At 41.1% G+C, this 26,505-nt stretch overlaps 5 protein-coding genes and 1 long non-coding RNA gene across 6 annotated transcripts in view; 2 read left to right on the top strand and 4 right to left on the bottom strand.

Annotated features, from left to right (window-relative positions):
• Positions 1-31: 31 nt before the first annotated feature.
• Positions 32-3,068, bottom strand: LOC117385525 (serine protease 56-like). The gene is made up of 12 exons (XM_055228605.1): positions 2,978-3,068; positions 2,703-2,895; positions 2,516-2,624; positions 2,275-2,431; positions 2,040-2,182; positions 1,804-1,963; positions 1,539-1,727; positions 1,273-1,458; positions 1,005-1,171; positions 468-933; positions 281-387; positions 32-205 (listed from the first exon to the last, which is right to left on the bottom strand). The coding sequence occupies exons 1-12, from the start codon at positions 3,066-3,068 to the stop codon at positions 32-34; spliced, it is 2,142 nt and encodes a 713-aa protein (XP_055084580.1).
• A 232-nt stretch (positions 3,069-3,300) lies between these two features.
• On the bottom strand, positions 3,301-4,490 carry LOC129457046 (uncharacterized). Its single transcript, XR_008649056.1, has 2 exons — positions 4,400-4,490; positions 3,301-3,471 (listed from the first exon to the last, which is right to left on the bottom strand). It is a non-coding gene; the product is annotated as an uncharacterized LOC129457046 (long non-coding RNA).
• Positions 4,491-8,061: 3,571 nt separating this feature from the next.
• On the top strand, positions 8,062-16,404 carry LOC117385523 (von Willebrand factor A domain-containing protein 5B1-like). The gene is made up of 22 exons (XM_033982811.2): positions 8,062-8,140; positions 9,240-9,400; positions 9,475-9,690; positions 9,969-10,191; positions 10,272-10,429; positions 10,500-10,631; positions 10,697-10,821; positions 10,880-11,056; positions 11,211-11,321; positions 11,829-12,031; positions 12,682-12,796; positions 12,878-13,063; positions 13,131-13,335; positions 13,422-13,753; positions 13,816-14,053; positions 14,118-14,456; positions 14,542-14,673; positions 14,770-14,898; positions 14,961-15,011; positions 15,190-15,298; positions 15,374-15,497; positions 15,560-16,404. Exons 2-22 carry the CDS (start codon positions 9,262-9,264, stop codon positions 16,295-16,297), a joined length of 4,182 nt encoding a protein of 1,393 aa, XP_033838702.1. The 5' UTR covers positions 8,062-8,140; positions 9,240-9,261; the 3' UTR covers positions 16,298-16,404.
• Positions 16,405-17,085: 681 nt separating this feature from the next.
• LOC117385605 (dol-P-Man:Man(5)GlcNAc(2)-PP-Dol alpha-1,3-mannosyltransferase-like) lies at positions 17,086-20,062 on the bottom strand. The gene is given in 10 exon segments (XM_033982898.2): positions 17,086-17,280; positions 17,351-17,495; positions 17,604-17,680; positions 18,292-18,497; positions 18,761-18,881; positions 19,006-19,166; positions 19,232-19,379; positions 19,489-19,588; positions 19,879-19,956; positions 19,959-20,062. Coding segments are annotated over 10 exon segments (1,308 nt in total). The 5' UTR covers position 20,062; the 3' UTR covers positions 17,086-17,111.
• A 4,303-nt stretch (positions 20,063-24,365) lies between these two features.
• On the top strand, positions 24,366-26,484 carry LOC117385696 (calcium/calmodulin-dependent protein kinase II inhibitor 2-like). The gene is made up of 2 exons (XM_033983005.2): positions 24,366-24,786; positions 25,315-26,484. Exons 1-2 carry the CDS (start codon positions 24,618-24,620, stop codon positions 25,383-25,385), a joined length of 240 nt encoding a protein of 79 aa, XP_033838896.1. The 5' UTR covers positions 24,366-24,617; the 3' UTR covers positions 25,386-26,484.
• The window catches only part of LOC117385379 (calmodulin-regulated spectrin-associated protein 2-like), a 21,304-nt gene continuing 20,555 nt past the window's right edge, over positions 25,757-26,505 (bottom strand). The window contains 1 exon segment of the mRNA XM_055228604.1: positions 25,757-25,970. Within this exon segment, the coding sequence (XP_055084579.1) occupies positions 25,757-25,970 (214 nt within the window).

Genomic DNA, 26,505 nt, shown 5'->3' with positions numbered 1-26,505 from the left:
TAATCTTTATTAATATGTAAATTTAAAAAATCTAAGTCTTAAGGCCTTCGAGTGCCAGAGAGATGATCCTGGGCACGCTGCGGTAAAATGACTCGTTCTCCAGCCCAACCAGACAGTAGAAGGTCAAAGGGCGTCCCCCCACTACAGCTTTCACCCGGGCTTCATACAGACCACGCTCGTTCTTTGAGTTCAAATCGACCAGCACCTACAATTGTACAATTTCTTTAGAGTTTGTACTAAAGCACAGATGCCTTTGTTCTGTTGTACAAGTTCTGTTTACCTCGTGGAAGGACATTTGTAGATTCCTGTTGGGGATGTTTAGGACCCATTGGTACAAGTCTCTTACTTGGTTCACTTTCTGTGAGGACTCCCTGACTGTAGGACAGACTACAATCAAATAATTAGCTGTAATTAACAGATAAACATAGAAATAAAATATGCATTCTTTGAGAGGGTGTGCAACATACCTTTGCCACTGGATGTCAGTGTCTGCCTCTTACGAAGTAGACTTCTGTATTTTCTCTGTAGACCTGTAGTTTTGACATTTTGATGATCTTTATTGTGTTCAGTCTCTGCCATAGTAACTGTGTGGATTCCAGGTGTTGGGGATGGCTGTGGTGACTTCTCAGATGTGGTGGCCCTTGAGGGATCAGGAGGCTTGTCTTTTGGAGCAGGTGTTACACTGGAGTTCTGCACCTTCTGAATTTCCCTGATCAAGGCTGTGACGATTGCCCAGGGCTCCTCCTCCTTGTGCACAGAGGCGCTCTCCTGAGTGCCACTGAAGGAGGAGGGAGACTCACTGGACTCTTCTTTTAGAAGAGTTGGATCGAGGTTTAAAATTGGAGGCGGTGCTCTAGCATCCAACTTGGACCGCAAGGAGTAGATGATTGACTCATAGTCTGCTACAAGCCGCTGTACTAAATAGCCTTCTTTCTATGGATATATATGATGTGTCAAATATTTGTCATTAGTAAAAAAAATAGTAAATAGTAAATAGAACTTACCTTTAGAAAAAGCCACTCCTCCTGCTTCTGCATTGCAGATGTTGTACCAGTCTGTTGATCATCAGCCAAGCTTTGCAGATACTTCTGCCAGTCATTGACTGATGGGCCCAACTCCCTGAAAAAAGCTGGCAGTACTGGGTCTTCTGATTCCACATCACCCAATAGCTCTGAAAAAAACATTTTAACCAGTGAGGGTGAATCTGGGTCTCCTAGTTAAATAAGCATTTAAAAAAATGCTGCTGCTACAATGCATTATAGAAAAGGCTACCTGCAATCAACCCAAGGCCATGGCTCAGATCCCTCCTCTCTCGGGTGTGAGCAAAGGCTGTGTTGTAGATGTGCTCAACAAGCTGAGGCAGAGTCTGAGTAAAAAAAGTTAAGTCCACTTTGTCTCTGATGTAGTCTTCAGCTCTCTGAAGTAAATCCAACAGAGTCTGAAGGAAAGAACGCAGCTCTGGGCACAGACAAGATACAGATTGTTTGCGATTAACATTTATAATAAAGCCTGTATCTAAAAAGGAGCAGTCTACTTACGACATTTTTTAAAGCGTGTAAGGCACTTGTCCTGGGCTGACTGGCTGCAGGTGGTGGCTGACAGTCCAGGAGGACAGGATAAAGTGTAGAAACGACACAGTGAGCTGAACTCTGCCCTCTGCTCCTCCTCTGTCATCTCTGTGGTTTTAAGAAGCTCTGGACATGTGGGCTCCCGACTCCCAAAAGACTCTTTAAAGTTTAAATCATGATGTTAATGTTGCAATTTTAAGAAGACTCAGTATATGCTCTGTTGTTTTAAACCTACTTTGTATCTCAGACTGAATCCAATCAGAGAAAGCAGATACTCGTGTATAGACACCAGGCTTCCCCTTTTCTCCACAGCCGTCTCCCCAGGAGGTGATGCCATAGAGCTGAAACCGCCCAGACATTCTGTCCTGGTAGATCAATGGCCCTCCAGAGTCCCCCTGTATAAAACATTACCATAATTTTATTTTAACAGGTCAAACCATTGCTGACAAGTTTTGACTGATTTGTGCCCACCTGACAGGAGTCGATGCCTCCAGAGAGATAGCCAGCACAGAGCATAGTATTGGTGACCAGGTCTTTTCCCAGAGTGCTCTTGCACGTGCTCTGAGGCAGCAGTGGTACCTTTGCCTCCATCACCACATCAGCGGATGGGCCATCTGATCAGAAAGCAAAGACATACACAAATACAGTGGCATTTTATATGGGAATCATATTTCAACAGAGAAAACCTTTTCTGCACATGTGTTACCTTCATAGAGAGACCCCCAGCCTGCCACCAAACAGGGGCTGCCAGTAGGGGGCTCAGTACCTCCGGGAAGGCACACAGGCGTCACATGATCAGACAAGACAACTGGAGTTGTGAGCTCCACAAGGGCAATGTCATTGTTAAATGTTTTTGGATTAAACTGCAAGAAAAATGTCAATTACTACATGTCTTAACAGAGCTTGTATATGTATTGTAGATGCTTGTTTGAGCAAGTGATGAACACCTTAGGATGTGGAATTATTCGGTTGACCTTGAGGACCTGTTCGTCAGGATCAGTTTTGGTGATGTCAAATTCTCCCACTACAGCGGTCCAATAGCTCTCACTGCGGCTCCTGTGAAATGTAGCTAATTATACAGTGGCTGATAAACAGTTATTTCAGTGTCTTGAAAGAAGTAAAATGGATACCAACCCAGCAAAACAATGAGCAGCAGTGACAACCCAAGAGCTGTCCACTAATACTCCTCCACACATAAGGCCCCCGTCCAGCTGCAGATTGACCAGCCATGGCCAGCTGCCCGGGGGTGCAGGAGAGCCCCCCACAATCCTGGAGCGTGGCTGTGTGATATTTGGCACTGCAGAGGACCTCTGCCCACAGACTGCTGCTGGGACAGGCAGGGGGTCACAACACTGGACCTGTAGTTGTAACAGCTGTTTAATGATGTGACAGGAGATGCTTGGCCTCACCTTGTGTTTGTGTCTGAGTGGTGGGCTCCAGGTTGTGCATGGTGCTGAGAAGGCTGCATTGTAGCACACGGGCACTGCAACTCTCTCCCATGATGCGGATACAGCTCTCCTTGTCCAGCTCCAGGGGCAGGCAGCGGTGCTGGTAGAATGCACAGGCCTGACTCAGGGCCCAGCTACGCTCCGCCTCATTGGTCAGCTTCTGTGCTTTACTGATGACCTCACAGCTCGGCTCAGTCAGGGCATTGCTTGGGGTTGCTGTTAAAAATGTTGATCACTCAGCTGTTTCTAAAAATATATTTATTTTATGTTCTGTTTGAAGAAAATGTTTGAGAACTTACAACATGATGCTGGCTGCCCACAGTCCTGAAAGAGGCAGGGAGCACAGCCCCTGCAGCCCGCTTCAGCCCGACTCTTCTCAGAAGACGCTCGTTCCAGGGCAGACAAAGCACTTGTCATGGCAGCTTCTAGCACCACAGTACCACGATCAGATAAAGCTGTAGGACACAGTCAAAGATCTTAGTAAATGTCTTATTCATAACCACTCAGTATAATTTCATTCAGCTCTTGGAGTTCATAGGGAGCACGTTAGTGAAGCTGCTCATGGTGGGGAAACTTTGAGAGACATTCTTCAAAAGTGCCGCTAACCCTGCTGCCCCCCTCTGTGCCGCACCACATCACAGAATGGGACAGTAACAACAACAATGCTGATTGAAGACTTAATTAGAAGGCCAGAGCTGAGCAGGCAAAGGCTGGTGAACACGATGGGCTCAGGGGATATGGGCAGACAGTGTAGGGAATACAGAGACACTTGTTCTGAACACTTCTTAACAGTATATGATAACTGAAGTGATGCTCAGTTAATATATTTATGTAAATCCTCATTTCTAAGCAAAATTAGCAGATGTTTGACCATAGAACCAGAATATTGGTTGGTACTTGGAATAACAATGCTTGCACTTTTTTATTGGTGTAAATCCCTATTTCCATTATGTTATCTGCAGTTTACAGGTGCACTACGTAACTATTCTGGTGGAGGCCACCAGTATGGCACTAAACATATCTCTCTTGCATTTATTGCATTTATTTACCATAGCTGTTTTTATTGCTCAAAATACTTTGTAAAACATGTTTACTATGAGTGGGGTTCACTTTCCACAGATCTGGCCTGTCCACCCACCTATGGTGTTACCTACTTATCTCTACGGCGTTATATTAGTTATACCTCCTGTGGAACATTTTTGTCAAAACAATGACATCTACATGGAGAGAAGCAGGTGGGGGAGCCCCTGAAACATTACATAGTGTAGCCTTAAATCTGACGAGAACTGAAGAAGTGACTTGGATGACCAGCAAAATGTCTTCACTCCTACAACTTTCCAGTTAACAGATTCAGTACACTAAAACACAAACGCAGTATATTACCTTTGAGTGCACTGTGGGGCATCCTGTAGACTTCTCTACCTGCAGGAGCTGCCAGTAGGAGGTCCAAGTCCAAGAGAAGCAGTGACAGCAGCAGCATGTTGTCAGTAGCATCCGAGGCCCTTCCTCTCCTGCACTGACAGACAGAAGGGCAGGCAGACCGGCTCAGGCGATGGGGAGGAGGAGGCACAGGGGCAGAAGAGGCTGCTGGTGTCTCCCTCCTGGATCTCTTGGCTCTCTCCCACAGCCGTGCTGTTCATCTGTCTGTACGTTTAGTCAGAGGAACAATAGCTCTCTGGAGTGGTCCCTGGTATATATAGAGATCAGTATGGAGGAGGGGATGAGAGCTGAAAACTAGGCAAAGGGAGGAGGCATAGATGGTGCTATGTCCAATACACAAACAGATGAATTCATTAAGGCTATGACAGCAAGTCGGGCACCACTTGCCAAGGCTGGACATTACAAAGAGGTTTGATTCTGCGAGAGGATGCGGGGGAGGGAGCCACAACCATTGAAAAGGGAGGAACTATCGGGCGCAGGGATTGGCTAGCGGCTTAGTAAAGGGGAGTTGTTTGAATGCATTAACGCAGAGTGGAGGGCAGAGAGTTGTGCATGTAAGAGTATGTGCTGATATGACACTGGAGCGGAGGAATGTGGAGAGACACATCAACAAGTTTTCAAACCCAAAGTCACATTGTGGACAGGACAGGGAGAGCAGGAGTGGTTCGGACGGCACAGAGCGGTACAGAAGTGTCTGGCATGTTCCCGGGCATCAAAAGGGCCATTGTGTGCGGCAGTCCTCTGAGGATGCCCACTTCAAAGATGTGGGCCGGGCATCAATTGGCGGCCGCCTCCATTGATCACTTACAGTCCTTTCTCCCTCCCATTAAAATATTGTCAGTTCACATCACTTTTGTCTTTCTCTGCTGAACTCTACTTTTGTTACATAAAAAATACAGTAACAGTGAGCTTCACAACTCTGTATGTACTAGCAGACACAAATAAAATGTTGCGATTACTGATCATTATAGTATATAAGTAAATGAAAGCGCTGAAGTTTACTGTAAATACTTATTTTCTGGGCTCTTTGGCCAGTGGTACTGAGAGTGTCTGGAGCAACTTCACAGGGAGGCATCTACAAAGCGTCTGTTTCAGAAGAGGTGCTTCAGTTAAGAAGAGATGCTTCAGTTAAGAAGAGATGCTTCAGTTAAGAAGAAATGCTTCAGTTAAGAAGGGATGCTTCATTTAGGCTTTGTTGCAGGTTTACTCCAAGCCTAGAAGGAAAATCAAAAATTCCAAAATGAATGAGGCAAATTGCATGGAACTTACAGACACACTTAAAGGTGCACTATGTAACTTTACTAGTGGAGGACCCAGGCCAAGTTACTGGTCACATCTTTGGAGAAGTGTCCCGCCTGATAAGAATGCATGTTTTCCTATTTTGAAATAAAAACACCTTTAATTGAATAAGTTATATGCACTTAATACCATTCTGTGGAACATTCCAGGCAATACAATAACATGTCCACGGTGGAGAAAAGTTATATCGTGCAGTCCATTACGTTTTTTTGTATATTTTCTGTAAAGTTTTGACACAGCAGCAAAACCGCTATCTTTGATCTTTAAGTAATTAAAGACAAAATCCTTGTCTGTAAAAGTTCCAGTAAACAAATATATTTCCATCCTCACAGTGATCTGATGTTGTGTTTGTGCAGTGTGCTCTGACCCGCTCCTGGTGGCATGAGGCTGAGGCAGGGTCAGGCGGACCGTCCTGGGATACGGCGGTACTCTTTGATTTGTGCTCTCCTCCATCTGCTGCTCTTTGATGTACTTTGATTAATTTGTTTTTTTCTAACTCCTTTTCCAGCGAGCGGGAAATTCTCTGCACCTCTTTCTTCTCCCGACAAAATCCATCCACACACTGACACACTCATGCACATGTCAGTAATGTTTTGTTATGCTGTTAAACTCTTCAGTGATGTTCTGATATTCTGACAATGTGGAAATTCAAGTACTGGGTTTACATTGTGATAGCTTTACACTTGTTGAGTGCAGTTTCATGTTATCCACTGGTTTCAGAATGATGTAAAATTGGGACTGTTGCCATGGCAAGTAATCATTCAAAATATGAAAATATTCTACAAAATGTGACACATAACAATAAGGAAGGGCTCCCTGTTGCCCACAACTGACTATAAGCTTCTTAATTATGCAAATTTGACAACAATCATGTTGAATACACCAGGTATTGTGTTCAGTTATGAAACCATCTCCTCCATTGTTTTAATAGAAAACAATTGAAATGTAGGTCAGTGGGGTAGCCTAAGCAGAGGAGCTTCCCAACATTTAGCTCAGACAGACACTTGAACCCAGGACAATGGTCACCAGACCAGGCCTGACGTCAGGTCATTGTTAGATCTGCAAGAAATTAGGTCTAGATCTAATATGACGTCCTCAGCCCCGCCGTCACATTAATACGATTTTACGTTAAATTAACTGTATTAACCCAATATTACAAGCTAAGGCTAAAGCAGTAGCATATGGTGTCCAAAACAAAATACTGATTAAATATTATTCTTTGCACTGTTAAGCTTTTCATACAGTTGTGTAATGTGGCTAAAGTGACTGAAGAAATCAAGTCACGCATAGAGCAGAGAAACTGTGGATGTTACTTATCATCAGTGAGAAGTCTTGTCTTCATTTGCAGGGGAGTAGTCCAGGGGCCATCCAAATGCCCATAAGCCTACACTGTGAAAGCGCGTCATCTAGTGTCAGAATGATGAAACTGCACAGACCCGTATCTTTCTGTATGATGCAGGTGAGGGGGTGTAGACGTGGACAAGGGACTCGGGGGAGAGAGTAACACTAAACATAATGTTTATACACTATCATTTACAAATTATAAACTTGTTATTAACTATAAAAGGTTACAGAAGCCGGCAATACAACATGTAAATGTTATTGTAGTTAAATAACTTAATGAGGTTGGTGTACTGTATTAAAGGTCGTGTAAAACAAAGTGTGTAAATTAGTAGGTACGTCAATTGATAACAGTGGCCAGATGTTTCACCTTTTACACTTGGTCCATTGGAAATATACTAATTACATATTTTGTGTAGATAATGCTCCATAATAAATGAAGAGTATGTGCACTGTGCACTTTTTCTAACACATTGTTTGAGCACCTAAACCTTGTGTCATGTGACTGAGTGGTTGACCTGTGGAAAGAGACTGCCTGTCCCCACCATTAGCCATGAATTATGGCTGCCACCATCACAGCCAATTCTCTGGATGAGAAGCAGACTTGCCTCACTTACTGTTGTGTTATTGGCTTGTCTCTGCTGCAGGTCCAGAATCTCAGTGAGTGATCAGAGCTGTTTCACTGTCGCTGCAGTGAGGGCTCACAGCAGAGGCAGGTTCAACTGGAGAGCATGTCCACCTATTTCAACTTATATGGGCTACATCTGGTGCATTGGTCAGTGATTTTATTTGATTTTATTTATTTTGTAGTTTATTTTTTGTATGTAATGGTCAAACTTGAAACTCATCTGACATGTGGCATATTGTATTATAGATCTTGACTTTAAAGGGGTTTCTTTATAGGGAAACTGCAGAAGAGAGAGAGGGACAGAGCGACTGAGAGAGAGAGAATTGTGATCTACTGTTGCCGTATAAGTAGGATCCTCAGAGGTGATGCAGAGGCTGGACACTGAAGCAGACTGCTGGACCTGGCACTAAACTAAAGTAAGTGTTTCTGGGACATTTCAGTTTGCCCCATAATAGTATTGTTGTGGAAAAGGTATATGGATGCTAAAAATGTGCTCAAATGCATCAATGTTCATGTTTGTGTATTCAGTGCCATTGATCAAAAGTTGATCATGTGATCCACTTTCAATTTACACAATTCTACATGCATTTTTCGTAAGTCTAGCAATTTGTTTTTAGTACATTGAGTTTATACTAGAATCAAATCAATTTATCATGCACACTAATTTTGCAAAAGGCACCATTTTGCTCTCACTATGATCAGCTATGAGACGCATATTGTTTTAACAAAACTGCTATTTACCAGTCTATTATGGCTGGACAGCACAGTAGCCAGATGGAGATTGTTGATTTTGTCCTAAAGGTGACTGCGAAAAGTGCGTTACATGAAGCGTGGCAAACATGTACTAACTCACAACCCATGTATTTGCACACAGGCAATCAGGCATTCACAACTAGTGTTTTAGTTTTTTCTGTCTACAACTTTTACATAAACTTCCAAATTATACTTTACTGTTTTTTATTAAGACATTTTGTTGTTTAGATTATTTAGGCTAAAGGAGCAGTTTGAGGCTGTCAGATGTGTGTGAGACAGTAGTTGTTGGTGCATGTGGAGAATTGATGACTATTGATGGAAAACACCTGGGATAATGTTTAGTAATAATGGGCCCTAAACTGCAGGGTTAATCATTGACTGGTCTCTCTTACTTAAACTAACATTAGTGGTTGCTAAGAGCCTGAGGAGAGGAAATAGCTTAGTTACATGGCTGACACGCACATATAAATGCATGATAACCAAAAACTCCTCAAAGTTTACAAGGAGTTCTCTTCATGTAAGTAATGAAAGTCTTATTGCATATGTAATTTTATCTACAATAATTTAATGCTGCTGTTACATTTACTATCACAAAACCATTGCTTTTACATCGATCACCCCATATTTACTCTATTTATTAGTAACAATATATTCACATTCAAAATAGTTAGTATAGTTCTTATATCAGTACTGTGCACACTTATGATGTACTTTGGTACTTTTCTTTAGTACAAATGTCATTCCTTTTCTAACTATGTGCAGGTACAGGTCAGATGCTAAGAGGATGGTGGGACTGAGGAACCGCTCCACCTGGGAGCCATTGCTACTTAAGGCCTCTTGTATCAAGTCCTGTGCCAACGGCTGCTCCCTCGGCACCATTGCCCATCTTACCTATGCCAATGTTGATACTGATGCTGTGGACGGTACTTTAAATTGTTCATTGAATAGTTTACAAAGAAATATAACTGACACTTATTATACACATTATTTGTCACAGGTATCTTTGTTTACCCTCTTGGAGAGAAGGAGGTCGTGGTTGGATTTGAGGCAGTCATTGCTGGTCGTCTGGTCGGAGTTCATATTGAGAGCAGAGGAAAGCTGAAGGATTGCTGTCTAGACTGCTGCTCAGAGTTTGGTCTGGAGGGCCATTGTGGCAATAGCCGAGAATGGGGATGTTGTGGCAGGGGTAACTTCGATATGCAATGTACCAATGGTGTGCAGTTTTTTACTATATGCATTTAAGACCATATCTTATTAGGGTTTTCAAAAAAAATCACTACAGATACAAACTGAGACTAAATATAATATTGAAACTATTCTGTCCTTAAACTGGCATTAATATGGTAATACAATAGTCACAAATATGTACAGTGCTATCTGACTGCATGCCTCATGGTGAATATCATTTCTGTATAGGCCTTCTACTGCATTTATTAAATCTAATTAGTTGTTTTTTATAGTTAAAAGTGTAACATTGAATTTTGTCTTCAGGACATGTTATTCTGGATGAAGATTTGGAAAGAACCACTTTCATTGTGGGCACAGGAGTCATTGGTCCCATGGATATAGTGTCTATAACCTTAAGCACCACACTGGAACTTCCTACACTAGAAAATGGAGCCATTCGCATCATTTACCCCACAGTGCTCACGCCAATAGTCACTGGACACAGGGCTAGCAAGAGCGACAATGGAGGAAAATCAGAGGAGATAGGGTACAATGTTTTTATCAGGTCTACATCTGTTTGCAGTCTTTATATGTTACTTATGTCAACTATTTCAATCATTCCCTCAGAGCAACCAGCTGTTTTGGTGCCACTTCTGGGAAACAAGACAGGGCCATACACTCTGAACAACAGTGTGCACACGGCATCTTCACCAGTCCAGCTGCTAACCTGGCACCTTATGAACTCAACTTTCAACTGCTTGTCCGAGGAGCGTGCTTATTGGCAGGTACAAAATGTATGATTTTACTTATTTGAAATATCTTAATTTATCAGATTGTTCTGTAACGTGCTATTAGGATTGGAGAGCCCAACCCACGCCCTGCGAGCAGACGCTGACCCTAGTGCCCAAAGTGCCTCTGCTACATACATCACCTTGGCACAAGAGCATCCCTATGACCGTCACATAGAGATCATACTGCACCTCAGTGGTCAGTCCATTTTCTATTGTGAGTTTTTTACAGATAAACGTTTACTCCCATATTTGTTTTTCCAGAGCCTCACAACCCTTTAGTAATAGTAGAGAGAGGACGACTTTCCTTCAGCCAGTACGAACAACAGATCTCCTGTCGTCGCGACTTTAATCGCTGTATGCGGAAAGACTCAGATCCTGAGAAAAAGGTTTGTTTTATTACTGCGATAAAGACTGTTTCAGCACTGATAATGTTTGTATTTACAGCTTGAGTTTGTGCGAAAACGTTATCACAAAGACATCATGAGCCATCCTGTTTTGATGCTTAATTTTTGTCCTGACCTGCTGAGCGAACCAGCTGAACTTCACAAAACCACCAGAGAAGTTGTGTTTCTTATTGATCGTAGCGGCAGCATGAGTGGCACCAACATTCAGCGTGTGAAAGTAAGTGTTTTTGGATGCACTCTCGCATCTCATCATCATCATTAATCAACCTTAATATTTACGGACACACATACATGCACACACCACAAACACAACAAACACATTTACAGCAAATCATCCTGGTATTTTGACAGTTTTTGTTTTTTTTTCATAGGAGGCCATGGTCGTAGCCCTGAAGAGTCTCCCTTCTGGGACCACGCTCAACATTGTGGGTTTTGGCACCACTGTTAAACCACTGTTCTCCATGAGTAGACTTTGCACTGATGTAGGTGTTCACAGGTTGAATTGTCAAAACAAAGTAATCATCATGTGTGTAACTTCACTCACATTAGGTTTACAGTGTTAAATACAGAGGAGTTTGGGCCAACTAATCATGTAAAAGGTCAGTTGTTGTGTTGCCGTAGCAGCAGAGTATTAGGTTTGGGTTGGACAAGGGACTGTAAGGACAGTGTGTCTTTGCACCCAGGGCAGACCATATGGTGACCTTTTCTGCACTCTTAACTACAGCTGCAGAGTCCACTCTATTGCTTCCTTGTTTGGACACAGTTTTTTTAAGGTGCAGGTGCTGAGGTGTGCATGTTTGCTTTCTCTTTATTAGAGAAGAGGTAATTAAATTTGTGTCCTTCCCTCACAGAGTAATTCGGGCATCTGATATTAAACATTCAATTTGCACTGGTGACATTGATGATGTGCACGCATGAGTCAGATGATGCTTGCTGTAATGCTGTGGATCCTGTTTTTTTACTCATGTTTGTCCACTTATTCACTACAGGTCACTCTTATGCAAGCTAATGAGTATGTACAGAGGATGAAAGCAGACATGAGAGGCACCAACCTGCTGGGGGTGCTGTCCTGGTTGTATCAGCAGCCAATGCAGCGGTCCTGTCCTCGGCAGATATTTATCATTACAGATGGGACAATCAGCAGTGTGTCCAAAATACTGGAACTGGTCCGCAGAAACACATGCTCTGGCAGGTAAGGGGTGCCCAAACTCTAAACAAAAAGGGTTTCTGCAATATTTTTGAACATATGCTTTCAACATACTGTCACATTTAATTTTATATGCAAGAAGTCATATTTATTTATTTTATTACAATAAATAGAACATAAGACATGAGTCATCTTAGCACAGAACACGAGGGACAGAAAAGAAGAGCCTCAATAATAAGCTCCATGGAAGGCAGAAGAAAGTGGACAGTATTTTATTGCCCCGCCTTGCAATTCCACTAAGTGCTCTCCTCTGCAGTAAGAGGCACACTCACTGGTTTGCTCCAGGCCTTCAGCAATTCTCTATAAGTCCATTTATACCTTATTAGTATTCTCCCACTGGATGGATGTCCTCCATCACTGTATTGTGTTGCACACGTTTCAATTCACTCTATACATCTTATACAGCAGTTACTTTATTTAAAATGTATTAGTTTACATTGGCTATAAAATCAGCTGTTTTGGAGTATGACTGCTAAGCTTTTTCATAGAATCTATACACTGCTCTTTTCAAACTCTCAAATGTGACACATGCCCTGATTTTATTATTTTATTATTATATTTTTTTATTTGAGACAATCTTATTCATAGTATTGGGTTTTGAGTTTGATTAGTTTAAAATAAATATAATTCTGCAGATGTTTTGGACTGGGCCTTGGTCCCAGAGCCTGTAGACGGCTCTTGCAGGGTGTGTCCAGATTGACAGGAGGCCTGACAGAGTACTTGGATGATGAGGAGAGACTCCAGCCAAAGGTACTACACTGCCATCTACTGGAGAAACATATGTGTAATTTGTTCAATTTCTTGACATGTTTTTTCTTTCTTTTTTTGTAGTTAATCAAATCCTTGAAAAAAGCTTTTGAACCTGTATTAACTGATGTTCGAATTGACTGGTACCTGCCTGAAAATATAGAGGCTCTTCTGTCACCCTATGAAATTCCTCCTCTCTACCCTGGAAACTGCCTTATTGGATACTGCACTCTGTATGACACAACCAACCTCAAATCAAAGAAGACCGAGGTACATTTAACATATAATCAGCTATGTATTTGTACAATCATTACTCCTTCACCGGTTTCTTACACAGTCTTATCAGCAGGCTGCTAAAGTTGGGCATGGTAGCTCTGCAGGTGTAATAAGCGATGACCTTTCTCCACCTCCTGCCTCAGAGTTAATGCCCATGGTGACCTGTGCAGAAGGTAATGATTTAGAGGAGGCTCTCAGGGAAATTTACAGAGAAATCTCCTCTGAGTTCTCATGTGCTAGAGATGCTGATCCTGGTGTGAGCTTAGGTCAGTTCAATGTGTATAATTTTGTAAAAAAAACAACAAAAAAACAAAACAAAACATAGTCATATTCTAATCAACTTTGACTCAAGGGGTGGATGTGGAGTGGTCCAGTGATGTGCGGCGCAGGATCGAGGAGAGTTCTTACATCCAGGAGCAGTATGTTCTGACACGCTGCTCCCTCAGCAGCGACCACACTCTGCAGACACACTCCCAGTCTCACTTAAACACCTCGTACAACATGGAGGCTGCCAGCGCTGGTTTGGAGGAGTCCCCCTCTGGTTCTCTACTAGACACTGGATCTTTGCCCCAAGACCTGGAAAAGATGCCTTCTCCTGAAAAGAAATCTTGCCTGTCTCGCTGGGCAGACGCTATGTGGCATCAAAACCTTTCAGCAAAATCATCTGAAGTTCAGGCAACAAAGGTAGATTTTACGTTAATTTACCAAGTAGCAGTAGTTAAGTTATTATTTCTCTTTTCCAACAGGGAAATCTGGACGTGAACGAGGATTCTAGAAGAAGACACAAAGTCCTGGCTCGTTCTACTATGGCGGCTCGCAGTTTCTCCTCTCCACAGGGAGAGATAGAGATGCATCGCCTGAGAAGAGCACTGGAGAGAGTTTCTTTTGACCAAACCTTGGGAGGAAGACTTGATGAAAGTGATGCAGACACAAAGCCTCCATCAGGACCTGACACATTGTCTCACAGAAGTCTCAATGATTCCAGTAAGCAAAATGCTTTTAATGGGATGAAGCGTAAAACCAATGTGACCTGTTTTGTGTCAATCAGATGGACTCCTGTTTCCTGCATCTCCTCTGGACTGGGACAGCTTTGTAGATCCAGAAAATCTCTTCTGTGCTGTGCCACTGGAGGACCCCCCTCCAGGTCAGTGCCGGTCCATCATACATGGGCTGTTCAGTGGGCGCCCAGTGTCCTGGGAGGTCACTGTAGACCTGAGACACCTGTGGTCATCAGAAGCTCCGAGCACAGCAGTGATGGACGGAGCTGAACAAAGACTTGATGAAGGTCAGGGTGAAATATGGAAGGAGATTGTCCATCAGCTGACTGCACGTTCAGTCATCAGAGACTTTGAAAAAATGGCAGAGAAGGAGGGCGACACTGGACACAGTGAGACTTTCTGTTACATGTTTACAGTGACATGATAAATGAATACACATACTCATTTACTAATGTACATGTGTTTATTGCTCAGATTCACTAAAACGCTACCGTACGAAGGCTATTCAGACCAGTAAGCACTGCAACATAGTCTGCATGTACACAATCTTTGCAATAACAGACAGCAGCCAAAGCAAAGCAGAATGTTTGGATGTCCAGCACACTGGTATGTTCACTTTCATTTTGCATCTTTATTGCAGCCAAATTTCTAATTATTTATTTTGACACTTTATCACAGAAACTCTCTATTTTTATGCTTTAGGAATGTATTTGGGTAACAGGCAAAACTCCCTGTCTGGCAGTCGAAAACAGAAAACGTATTCTGTGGGATTAGGGAGACGCCGAACAAGCAGGGACAGTGAAGACCTGGAGGATGCCTTTAATTCCACAGGTAGACAAAGAAAACATTTTTTCCACTCAGGTCAGGTCATCAACACATTTTATGTCTCTCAGACAAAGATGAAACTCCTGCCTCGCCCTGTAGCCTTAAATCCTGGGATTCTAGTAAGTTACATACAATCACTGCATTTAACAACAAACTAATAACACATTATTATCTTTGGAGCAAGTACTCTGGAATGTAAATCAGTTTCACTGATTCTACATTTCACATTGTCACCATATCCATTCGTACCTTACTATAGAATTATACAGTATTTTTTTCTTGTTGCATTGTTATAAGGTGTAAGTACTTCCTTCACTGCAGCAAACCCAACAATTCCAGGCAGCTCATTTTCCCGTTCACAAAGATCTATCGAAAGCAAGTCAATGGAGAGCTTCTTTGGCACTAAGTGAGGATTTTTGTGCCATATATTATGTTTCTGGGCTGTAACATAAAATAATAATTATTGATTCTATCGCACTAGATTTCCACTTGGCAGACTCAGGTCATCCATTTCATCAGGGAAACAGGTTCCTCTTAAGTCTCACTGTCTCTCTGCCGAGCCTGAGAAACAGCTTGACCCTGAAACTCCAGACTATCTGCCCTTGGTGAGATCTATACAACACACACAAAAACAGTCAACATGCTGAATAGTTTGTCCTGTTGACAGGTGCGTCTGCAGCTGGCATCAGGAGCTTTTCTTCTGACAGAGATCTACTCAGACTGTGTCCAGATCCCTCTGGATCGCTTGAAGAGGGCATCCCCGTACAGCCTGCACCGACGCAGCTTGAGCCCACCTTTCCGCTGCACATCTCCCAGTGCTCCATCTTTATCTACTGCTGCCAAATCATCAGCTGTTCCTGTTCAACATGTAACTTTCTCTCCCTCCACTTGTTCTCTCATTAAACCTGTGGCTCCTCCCTTCCATCACACTCCAGATGACACACCATTAATACTGGAGCCGAGGGTGCGGCGAAGACACCCATCTGACAGAGAGCCCATCAGCACTCCCCCTGACCTGCCCAGTTCAGAGGAGGGGTCTCTGGAGCTGTCGGGGCAAGGCCATGGCCAGGCCGACAGTGGGCGTGGCTCAGAGACTGATGTATGTGAAAGCCTCTCTATGGATTCGGTCCAGGGCAATAGCCTGCTGGCTCAAGAGGACTTGGAGGGGTCCACATGGGCTACTGCGGTAGCTTTAGCCTGGCTAGAGCACCGCTGTGCAGGGTACTTCATGGAGTGGGAGTTGGTGGCGGCGAAAGCCGACTTTTGGCTGCGCTGTCAGGAGCTCCCTGAGGGAGTGGATTTGGCTGGACTGAGGGGGGCAGCCAGACAGCTGTTTCTTCTACTACGTCACTGGGATGAAAACATCAAACTCAACATGTTGTGCTATAATCCTAATAATGTGTGAGGCAACCTTCTATGAAACTATTTCTACTGCCTACGATTAGCTTTTCAGTGCCAAATAGGTTTGTAGTTTTAAGAGTATCCTTTGGCTTTTCCAAGTTGCCTTTTATTATCAAAGCGATATCAATTAAAACTATTTTTGAATTGTTCTGTAATAAAGACATTTGAATTAGTGCATTGTACAATCAATTTGGCAAATATTTAGTGACAAAATGCATTACCGTGATATTTACCTTAGAGATTCACACTACATTTTATTAAAAACCTACATACAATTGTGCTTTAGTCCACGGTACATTCATTCACATTGTTGTCCAACAACCAAAGCAAGCAACTCTGTACATAATATTAGCTATAACTACGATTGCCTTCAGCTTTTCAGTCGTTTAATCTAACACCAGAATGGAATGGTGTGACTAAGTACTGTCATTTTAAAACTAGGTTAGAAGTATCACTTTAGGTACCATCACCTAAGGACAAGCTTTAACTGTGACAGTTTATTGTTCTCAACTAAATAATTCAAAATGGACACATTCATAAACAACTCACTCCAAAAATCATCTCTGTAACTTTCTCCAAATTAATTCTACTTTGGATTTCTTCTTCAGAAAAAATATAATGCTTTCTGCAATTGCAATGCCTGGTCTAATGGTTTAATGTGAGGATTGCACCTTCATGTTAACATCCTTCACATGATGACAAAAAGACCACTACATAGATCCAACACAACACTCAAAGCTTTGTACTGCAGTAGAGACAAAGGTGAAGGCAGTAGGAAAAAAAAAAAAAAAAAAAACCAATGTCCGACATAATATTGATCACTGATGTTTGTCCTTCTTTTGTGTATCTGTTGAGACTACAGAAACAGGGGGAGCCAGCCACAGGCAGAGGAGGATGATGAGATGACAGACATGTAGAGCTGCAGAGCTGCTACTAGTGGAAGGATACGTGTTCCATGACAGCTCAATTAAACCCAAGATGAGGACCCTAAAAAAACATAACACATGTAATTCACAATCATATTCACTACATTGTTTTAAGGAAAAGGATATTATACCTTAGCAAGTGCGCTAGCTTCTTGACACCTCCACTCCAGAGAAGGTAAGGTAGGGTGTGAAAATACCACACATAAAACTGATAATGTAACGACCGACTGAAACACATACCAATGAAGTTTGACGTAAACAAAATGAGAACAATCTGTGCAGGTATGTTAAGGTCAAAAACTATACATTTTTCCAAAACATATGAGCAGAGAATATCAAAATTCACTAGATAAATTTTAAACACGAGAATAAATGAAAGGATATGATCAACCGAGGTCTTCTGAAGCGGGACTTTCCTCTTGCTTGGTTCTTTAATAAGGTCGAAGATACTTTCTCCTGGTCTAATAAAACACAATAAATAAAAAGTTAATTCCCAAGTGAGCCAACTTCCTACAGGTATAAAAGTAGTATCTATGCCATGATCTAGTATGTTTACACTAGGCCTGTCACGATAAATACTATATCGACTTATCGTTCAATACATGAAGGCTGGAACAATATATTTTGGGTCTCAATATTTATCGTGAGTACTTTTTCTTACCAAAAGTGGGGAGATTTGGGGTATTTTTGTTGTAATATGATAAGATTTGAGCGGTGAAGGGGTGGATAATTCCCTTTTATGGCTAATTATTAGTACATTTTGCCATTTATTTGTTGCAGCTCATGGCTTTAATGAGACTGTCTATTTAAAATGGTTTACTGAGATGATTTTGCCTTATTAAATCTTAATCAGTGACATAGAGTAGTTTCAATATTATCGTTTATCATAATATTTCTCTGTGGCGATATATCACTTCAAAATTTGTTCATGACAGGTCTAGTTTACACTATAATTACAGATTTTAATTAATATGCACTGTTCCTATCAAATAAATAAATAAACAAACATTTCACTAACACTCAAGAACAACTGATTTTCAACAACTGACAAGTGAACGACTGAGTTTCTAACCTTTTCCAACGGCGCAAGGTGAAGAGCAGGAGAGTGAGGAGATGTGCAGCCAGCAGGAGGAGGTGGAACTGCCGATTGAGAAAGAGCCATTCAGGCAGAAAACGCCAGTTCACTGTCCATTTGAACATAAACTGCCGCCCAAGATCAAAAGCTCGGCTGACATAGCCAACAGGATTTTCAAGGAGAAAAGGGAGACCAAGAAGAATCTGTAGGGAAAAAAAGGGGTTAAATCTGCGCTGAATACAAGTCAAGAAATATTGGCAGGATTTTCAGTGAGTTTTTCATTCCTGTAGGGGGATTTTTTTTTAGTGGGAACATTTGATCAGTGTTCCGTTTCTGTTAAAAATGTTACTAAAGGAGTAATAACATATCGACTTAACAATTGTATTAAAGTAATATAATGGCATTTTAACTATGTTTTTGTCTCAATTCTATGGTTTTCAGTGACATGAAGATAGAAGATATGTACCTGTATGCCTGCACAGAGAGACAATTTTGGGATTGTTTTTATCAGACCAAATTCTGACAAAAGAAGAAAAAGTAGCCCAGGTGCAAACAGGAGGACATTCATTTTCACAGACACTGCTAAACTGTCAAAAGAGAAAACATTTTTAATTTTTTTTTTACATCAATAAAGGAACGGAAGACTGTTGGAAACAACTTTAAATAAATAAAAAAAAACACATTAGCACCTGAACTGTAGGACATACTTGCCTGTAAATGCCACAGCCTAACCACCAGTATTCATCTATGAAAAGATTGATGGCTGCAAACAGCAACATCATGGCTACTGGGTCATTAAAGAGCCGCAGAACAAAGATGGAGTGAATACGGTAAGAGGCACAGCACACAAAGAAGAACACATAGGGGGGAACCTGGAAATGCACAAATATATATTTATGAAACTTTCAGATTTCATACAGGCAAACATTAATCTTACCTTCTTAGTACGGAGATATAGTCTGAAGACAAGCAGTAGTGTGATGAGGTAGAAGGCTGCAAAAATGTACTGGCCAAGACGAATATTAACACCTTGACTTGTGATGTAGTACAAAGCAGAGAATATATAAACAAAGCCAGCAGGATATCTAGAAACAAACAAAAAACATAAACCAAGAACATAAAAAATATTTCAAAACAAAAACCTCAACAAAATGAAAACAAGATCAGTGCTTAAAAATGTACATAAAAACTCACACCAGAGGGCCAGTGTCTCCTTTGAGCTGAGTGTAATCATAGGTGCCATTAATAACGCCTTCCACTTCGTCCATGTAGGCTTTCCAATCAATTTCAGTGTCTGGTGATTGTAAAAATGCAATTATCAACATGTATTATCCTTATTAGATTTACTTTCAAATTGATGCACGCAATGGCTACATTAGACACACATTTAATAAGTTGGCCTGTTTAATTAAACTTGTTTATTCTATTGCACACTGAATATACATTGGCAAGACAACACTCACAAACTTTGACAGGTGGCGTATCAAGCGAGGGTGCTAAAGCTAACTATTTAGCATTCAGATGGGTTCACAACAACGGTGAAGCTCTGTAGCATGCTAACTAGCCACTCGCTCAGTTACTCACATGGCACTTTTCGTATAACCCATACGTTGATCCCGATTTCTAGAAACCATAGGATTGAAACTACAAGCAAGGTGTACTCGGTTTAAACAAGACCAGGTGTTTATCCTGCCACAGACAGTGCAATTTGCCCAGGAAAGGGCTTGTTGCGCCGGGAGACTTTTTTCGCGTGTTGCCGCCTGCCATCTTGATGACGTCACTAGAGCGCAGCATGTTCCTACAGTAAAGCACCCAACAATAAAATAAATAAATAAATAAATAAATAATAATAATAATAATAATAATAATAATAATAATAATAATAATAATAATAATAATAATAATAATAATAATAATAATAATAAATACATAAAACTTGTCACCATACATATGTCACATTACATTAGGCTGTTAATTATTTTTCATTTTTATGTTAAGCCATTTTCATTTTTTTATTATTTTTTTTTTTTATTTTATTTATTAATTTTTTGTTTTTTAATTGTAAAATGTTACTGACAAAAAGACCCCTTTTGGTTAAAATCATATCCTATATTAAAGATTTATGGGGAAAAATGCACAGCTTAATCTGACACACAAAAACATCTGGTAACAAAATCATTAAACAGCTTAATATGTAATAAAGCTATAGGTTTACTGCTTCACAGTTGCCTGCTCCAAGGAAAAAGGCAGCCACATTATTACATCAGTTTCTCTACGGGCTCTCACTGCAGCTTGTTACTGAACAAAAAACTTTTTTTTTTTTTTTCCTAAAGTGGGACCAATCCTGGACTAGCCTAGGCCATGTTAAAACAAGGACTTGAACAGGACCAAACCAATTCTCTAAGACTAAACTGGGCCAAAAACGGGACTAACCAGGACAACAATTAGGCATAGCCATGGCAAATAGCCTAATAATAGAAGTTGCCTATTCCTATAAAACACATGCACTAAAAAGTTACATGTTGAAGTACACGCAAAAGAGTAAGTGATGAGAAGTGACTGTTTAAGAGATGACTGAGAAGAATCCTTTTGTTTTACCTTACACAATGGTCTTTGCACCTGGCAACTAAAAAGCAATATGAGTCATCATGCTATTTTTTGTCTCCTCTAGTGTAGGAAACAGTGGCCTGCAGAAGACGCCACTATGTTGTTTTTAAGCCTGCACTGGTCTATGTGACGTTGAGGTTCATAAAATGTCTGTAAAAGATACATCTAGCAGATGGGAGGAAAACAGTGGTCTTTCAAGGTTCAGTTGCAAATACTTTTTAATGGTGTCTCAAAAAATAGAAAAAAATAAAAATAAATAAAAAGCCTACACAACTTACTCTCAATGTGTCATCCACATGCTACTATTTACTTTGATTAAACCTGCTCTTTACAGTTTACATCACTAACCTATTAATATACCATACATTTCAAATACAGTTTCATTATTACACCATAATGGTTGATTTTGATACCTATTTTTAGACAAATAACAGGACTGACCTATTTTACCGTCTTCAGTTTAATGGAATTTATTTTACCACTAGAGGGCAGCCTTGATATACAAAAGACCGAGCTCTGTTTTCATGTCTCAAACATTATTAAGGCGTCCTGAGAGGCTGTTTTTAATCTTTAAGAGAGCTGACAGGCGATGGCTCGTGATTTTACCAATTAGTTCTGCTTCATTGAACAGAAATTGATTTATGGCGATGACAAGGGTGAAAAAAGTTGATGTGTGCTTATCTGGAGATCATTTCATAACAGTGTCATTATAAAGCGTAGGTTAAAGGTAGAATGTAACTTTCTGGAGGTGGCACATCATCTGCATTATTCTTTGGAAATAGAAAGTTTAAACTCTGTACTTTGTAACATTATCCATGAGGATAGTTATATGCCATACTGTGGAATATTACAGCCAAATGAACAACATTTCCATGGAAACAAGCAAGGTCCTCCTCAGAGGCTTCAGGTTTATGGAGATGGACACGCACTGGAAAACATGCTTTTCTGTTTTCTGTTTTTCTGGCCAAAATGTTAAATATTGTGGCTTTAATTTAGTTGACCTACAAATATACTTCTAAAGGCACAGTACAGGTCTGTAGTTTATACAGTGTACAATTATTCCCCAAATAACCAGGGAATATTTAAAATATTGTATCTTAACATGGGATGCATTAGGCTTAAAGAGTTTAGTCAAGGAGGAATTTACAAAGACACTGCAGCATCACTGGAGTGAGTGAATGAGGGAGTGAGTGAGAGAGACAGCCCAGCAGGAGATGGTCCCTGATGCCAATTACTGCTGTCACACATATGCTTTGGGCATGCAGTGAAATGTGGGATAAATGACCTACTTTCTAGTCTGATTGCTCTGTCTATATTTCACATCAACAAGCTCTCCTCCCTCAGGAGAGTGGTAAAAAATACAATACAGTACAACATAAAAATGTAATGTTATTCCTTTTATATATGATGTAGATTTAATACTGATTCTAAATACATTTAACAAAAATATTTTAAGGTTGATTTCAGATTATATGATCTTTGATGCTTTACGCTGCAGTGGCTCTGAGGCTCTACTCATTTGGTAAAGATTGTAAATCTCACCAAGAGCAAATGGAGCTGATCGGCTGACTGACCTTTACCAGTAGGTAAAAAGTAAAGTGTGATGAAAAGGCCAGATGATCATCTAGAAGCAGAATGATTTTACACAGTGCTCCATGTGGCCTGTGCCTTATATCACGTAGTGATCCTCTGTTTCGGTTCATTGGTGGTTTGGTCACCTGGCCCCTGAGTGAACCTTGTATGAATCAACTTCTGTGCTGCAGAGGACAGCTCTAGGCTGCAGTTGTATAAGAAATGCCTTGTGAGTCACCTTGGGGAAAGCACGGGAATAACCCAAATGATTTGGTTAACGTAATTTGTGTGGCCTGACACAGCAGCACATGCCCAGAGCTACAACCACAACTCCTTAGATGTTGGATCACTGCAAAACTTTGAAGACAAAGAAGAAAAAGAAATACATTTCAGATGATGAAAATTGAATATTTTATGGAAGGTTTATCATTATCAACATTTAGGTAATAGGCCTGAGTCTTGAAGGAGGCTCATATGAAAGGCAGCGCTTCTATTATGCAGACCCTTCTGTTTTAAAGGTCATTTTATGATGATTATTTGTGATTATTTATGTTTTGATTTGTGTGATTTTAATATCTTTCTTATCCTGTAAAGCACTTTAAATTACTTTGTGTATGAATTGTGCTATACAAATAAACTTGCCTTGCCCTGAGCATTTGGACCTTCAGCGGGACATTCAAATAGGGATGGGCGATATGGTATGTAATTAAATTGTGATCTGATCCCTGTGACAATATCCTGGTGAAATCATCATCATGATTCACACATGTTTAATGCAGCTGTAAAACACTTTTCTCCACTCACTCCTAAGGTTTGAGTGAGAGATAGATGAATTCACCAAGTACAGTGAAAAGTGAACTTTCTGAGGAAGCAGATCACTTTTATTTTGTAAGATTTTTGCACACGTACTCTACTAATTAAACTAATGATAAACAAATATAACATCTCAATCATATCTTTTAATTTTGCAGATGTAAAAAAAACAACAACATTTATTCATGGGATAAATAGGATATAGCCTTATTAAGTAACACTTCAACATTCTCTATTTCCATATGTGTTAAAGCACAGTCGGTTGGGGGGCGGTGTATGTATTTTCCAGTGCAGTTATTAATAAAAATGAGGTCAAGTGGGTCGTACCTTGAGGTGGCCAGAAAGTCGGAGATCTCCTTGACTACATGGGAGACTTTCCAGCAACACCCTGACCTCAGATCTCAGCTGACCTGGCAGTTGCTTTTCAGGACTGCACACTGACATAAGCTGCTCTGAGATTATTAATAGTTTCCACATTAGAGCAGAGGGTCAGAGAAAAGAAATTATATATATTAAGGTGATGTGTAATAAAAGTAAATAGTCATAATTGAGATACCTGTGGTGGACAATACAACCGTAAACACTCTGGTAAACTGGGTCTTCTGGAGTTTAAAAAAATCCAGTAGTTGATTTATTCCAATCCATATTTCTGTCCTTTGTGTCAGTCTTTGCTTGTGTTTTGTGCCATTTTAGACATGGTTTAGCCCCAGTTTAGACTTAGAATGGTCCTCTTTTAGCTCTGGTTTAGATCATTGCTGGTATATAGTTGTAGTTTTTGTAGGTGGTGGGTCTACTTGGTGTGAAAAATTTGAGAACCATTGCTTAATAATCATGCATAGGCTATTTAAAGTATGAGTAAATGACACTATACACTGAGACAGTAAAGAGCTTCACAGTCTTCTACAATATTGTACAGTAGACCTACCTTCTACGACCCTGCAACAACAGGCTACCTCGTGTGGCCAGTTGGAGTCACTATTGCTCTTGCGCGCTGAGAAAGAGAGAGAGACGCGCTCCAAACCCGGATGGATGACTTCACCGTTCTGCTTGGGTTTCCTTTATGATCCCGGGATCTCCCACTTCCCTCAGCAGACATCAGCCAGCCACTCACACCAACACAGCTCTCCAGTCTACAGCCAAGACACCGAGGAACCTCAAGCTGCGCCAGGACACCTTTGCAAAGCTCCAGCCAGCATCCAAACAAGGACCAGTCCAACCGGGGAAACTACTTTGTCTTTGAAGCAGATACTTGGAAGAAAGGCAACTCGTCTCTTCTTTCTGCTCTTGTTTCTCTCAGCCCGGTAGAAGCTCCGAGTCCCTTTCGTGCCACAATGTCCGAGGTGTTGCCATACAACGAAAGCAAGATGAGCGGCTATGGAGCAGACAGCGAGGTCAACCAGATGTCCTTTAGCTGCGGACTGCAAGACACAAGCGCGTTTTTCGCTGCGTCGCAAGGAAAGAGGCCCCCAAAGCTCGGGCAGATTGGCAGAGCGAAGAGAGGTAAATAACCCTAAACAAGTTCACTACTTTATGACAGTATTTTCATTTATAACATGAATCATTTTAGTGGATTATTTCGTGGCTTTGGATAATTTAACTGCATTATATGTTGTGCGTCCCTCAGTGCGTAAAATGGACTGAAAACATGGTCCCTGTCAAAGCTCCATGATGATTGATGCAGTTCATTTAATTGGCTGCGTTACAACACAAAGGTCTACTCAAGTACATGTTTACATCAGTGAAACGGTGATCCTCCAATGGCACACCCCGTTTTGCTCTGAGCTCTCCAAAGGTTTCTCCACGGACACAACTGACGCCATCACTTTGTTTGTTTTCAGCACCAAAGGCAGTGCGTGCTCTTTGGGGATGGGGATTTGCAGTGGCGTTTGTTTATTTATTCAGTAGCATCTGCACCTCTTTCCCCAGTGCTCTAGTTGTGTTTTCTAAAGTAGACTACAGCACTGACAGACGCACATAAAGATAAGTCGTGACAAATAAAGTCTAAATGTATCTTGTTTCTCTCCACAGTGGTGATCGAGGATGACCGAATAGATGAGGTACTGAAGGGCATGACAGATAAGTCTTCACCCGGGGTTTAAACCTGACCGATGCCTTGCAGACTTTTTTAATTTTGATCACCGATTTGAAGCACTTGTCGGCTGTGCATGTTCGAGGAGGATTTGAAGGAGGGAAAAACGACTGCACGAAGCGATGGATGAGGAGGAAGACTTAACAGGTGGTGTGATGAAGGGGTGACACACAGACATGCGAAGAGGAGAGGAAGAAGATGTGATACAAAGAAAATGTAAAAGGTAGAGACTCAGAAGGAGACTTATCTTTGGGATTGCTGGCAATTCTCCAAAAACGAATCCCGATTTGAAGATGTTGAGATGGCTGAAACGCTCTGTATCTCAATCTCTGCGGACTTTGATGACAGATGAACTTCATTATTTTCATGACCATGTCTCTTCTAATTTTCTTTCCAAAAAGCGCTGTAAACAAACAAAGGCTTGCCACTCAAGGTTGAAGCAAGATCCAAGTCCGTTTCACAATGTTGTACAGAAGCTAGGCTGTAGCCCCTTCCCCCTGCCTCCTCTAGGCTTTGCTTCATGGATTCAGTCAGCCTAGGGAGCTGTCCTTTCAGCACCAGTCCCATGCATTCCTTTTGCTGCTGACGCTTTTGTCTAAAACACACAGACCCAACAACAGCAGTCTGCTTTACAAAGGAGGCCTGTTGTCTTTGTAAAAACATATATCCAATAATGGTGCAATGTTAATATTTCCTGTTGTAGTTTTGGCCCCTAAACACTGCATTAGGCCACAGCCAGACTGACCCTAACTTGTTTCAGAGGTGCAGGAAAGCGCCTTCATGTAGCTCATTCGCCTGCACATATCTACCTTATGGCATTGTTTTGGACATTATCCCACGTATCTACACAGGCCAGCAGAGATCTGGAGATGAAAGTCTGTGTCTATTTAAAGATGGAAAATACAGTATATAATTTGATCTTTGGTTTTGGCACTCTTGTGTTTGATCCTCTATGAATAGTTTTTCCATCTCTGCATGAAGTGTCACTCTGGTGCCAACAAAGGTGCCACCACTCTTACCCTGGCACGTTTCTTTTTAACAAAAGTCATATTTGTATTTTTATATCTAAATATTTGTTATTTCAATGGTATGCTAGTCTATCGTCTTAAAACTCATCACACAAATGTTTC

The sequence above is a fragment of the Periophthalmus magnuspinnatus genome, chromosome 17, assembly GCF_009829125.3.
Source record: "Periophthalmus magnuspinnatus isolate fPerMag1 chromosome 17, fPerMag1.2.pri, whole genome shotgun sequence".
Classification (NCBI taxonomy): domain Eukaryota; kingdom Metazoa; phylum Chordata; class Actinopteri; order Gobiiformes; family Gobiidae; genus Periophthalmus; species Periophthalmus magnuspinnatus.
Note: the sequence above shows the minus strand (reverse complement) of the source record. Positions and strands in the feature narration are given on the sequence as shown.

Excerpts from the sequence above, each read along its gene's own strand:
- LOC117385525 (XM_055228605.1), bottom strand. The coding sequence starts at position 3,068 with ATGGGAGAGAGTTGCAGTGCCCGTGTGCTACAATGCAGCCTTCTCAGC. Across the intron at positions 934-1,004 it reads AGGAGTGGCTTTTTCTAAAG|AAAGAAGGCTATTTAGTACA; the intron begins GTAAGTTCTATT and ends ATATATCCATAG. Across the intron at positions 388-467 it reads ACTGACATCCAGTGGCAAAG|TCTGTCCTACAGTCAGGGAG; the intron begins GTATGTTGCACA and ends ATTTGATTGTAG.
- LOC117385523 (XM_033982811.2), top strand. The coding sequence starts at position 9,262 with ATGGTGGGACTGAGGAACCGCTCCACCTGGGAGCCATTGCTACTTAAG. Across the intron at positions 15,012-15,189 it reads CCTTAAATCCTGGGATTCTA|GTGTAAGTACTTCCTTCACT; the intron begins GTAAGTTACATA and ends CATTGTTATAAG. Across the intron at positions 15,299-15,373 it reads GAGAGCTTCTTTGGCACTAA|ATTTCCACTTGGCAGACTCA; the intron begins GTGAGGATTTTT and ends CTATCGCACTAG.
- LOC117385696 (XM_033983005.2), top strand. The coding sequence starts at position 24,618 with ATGTCCGAGGTGTTGCCATACAACGAAAGCAAGATGAGCGGCTATGGA. Across the intron at positions 24,787-25,314 it reads GATTGGCAGAGCGAAGAGAG|TGGTGATCGAGGATGACCGA; the intron begins GTAAATAACCCT and ends TTCTCTCCACAG.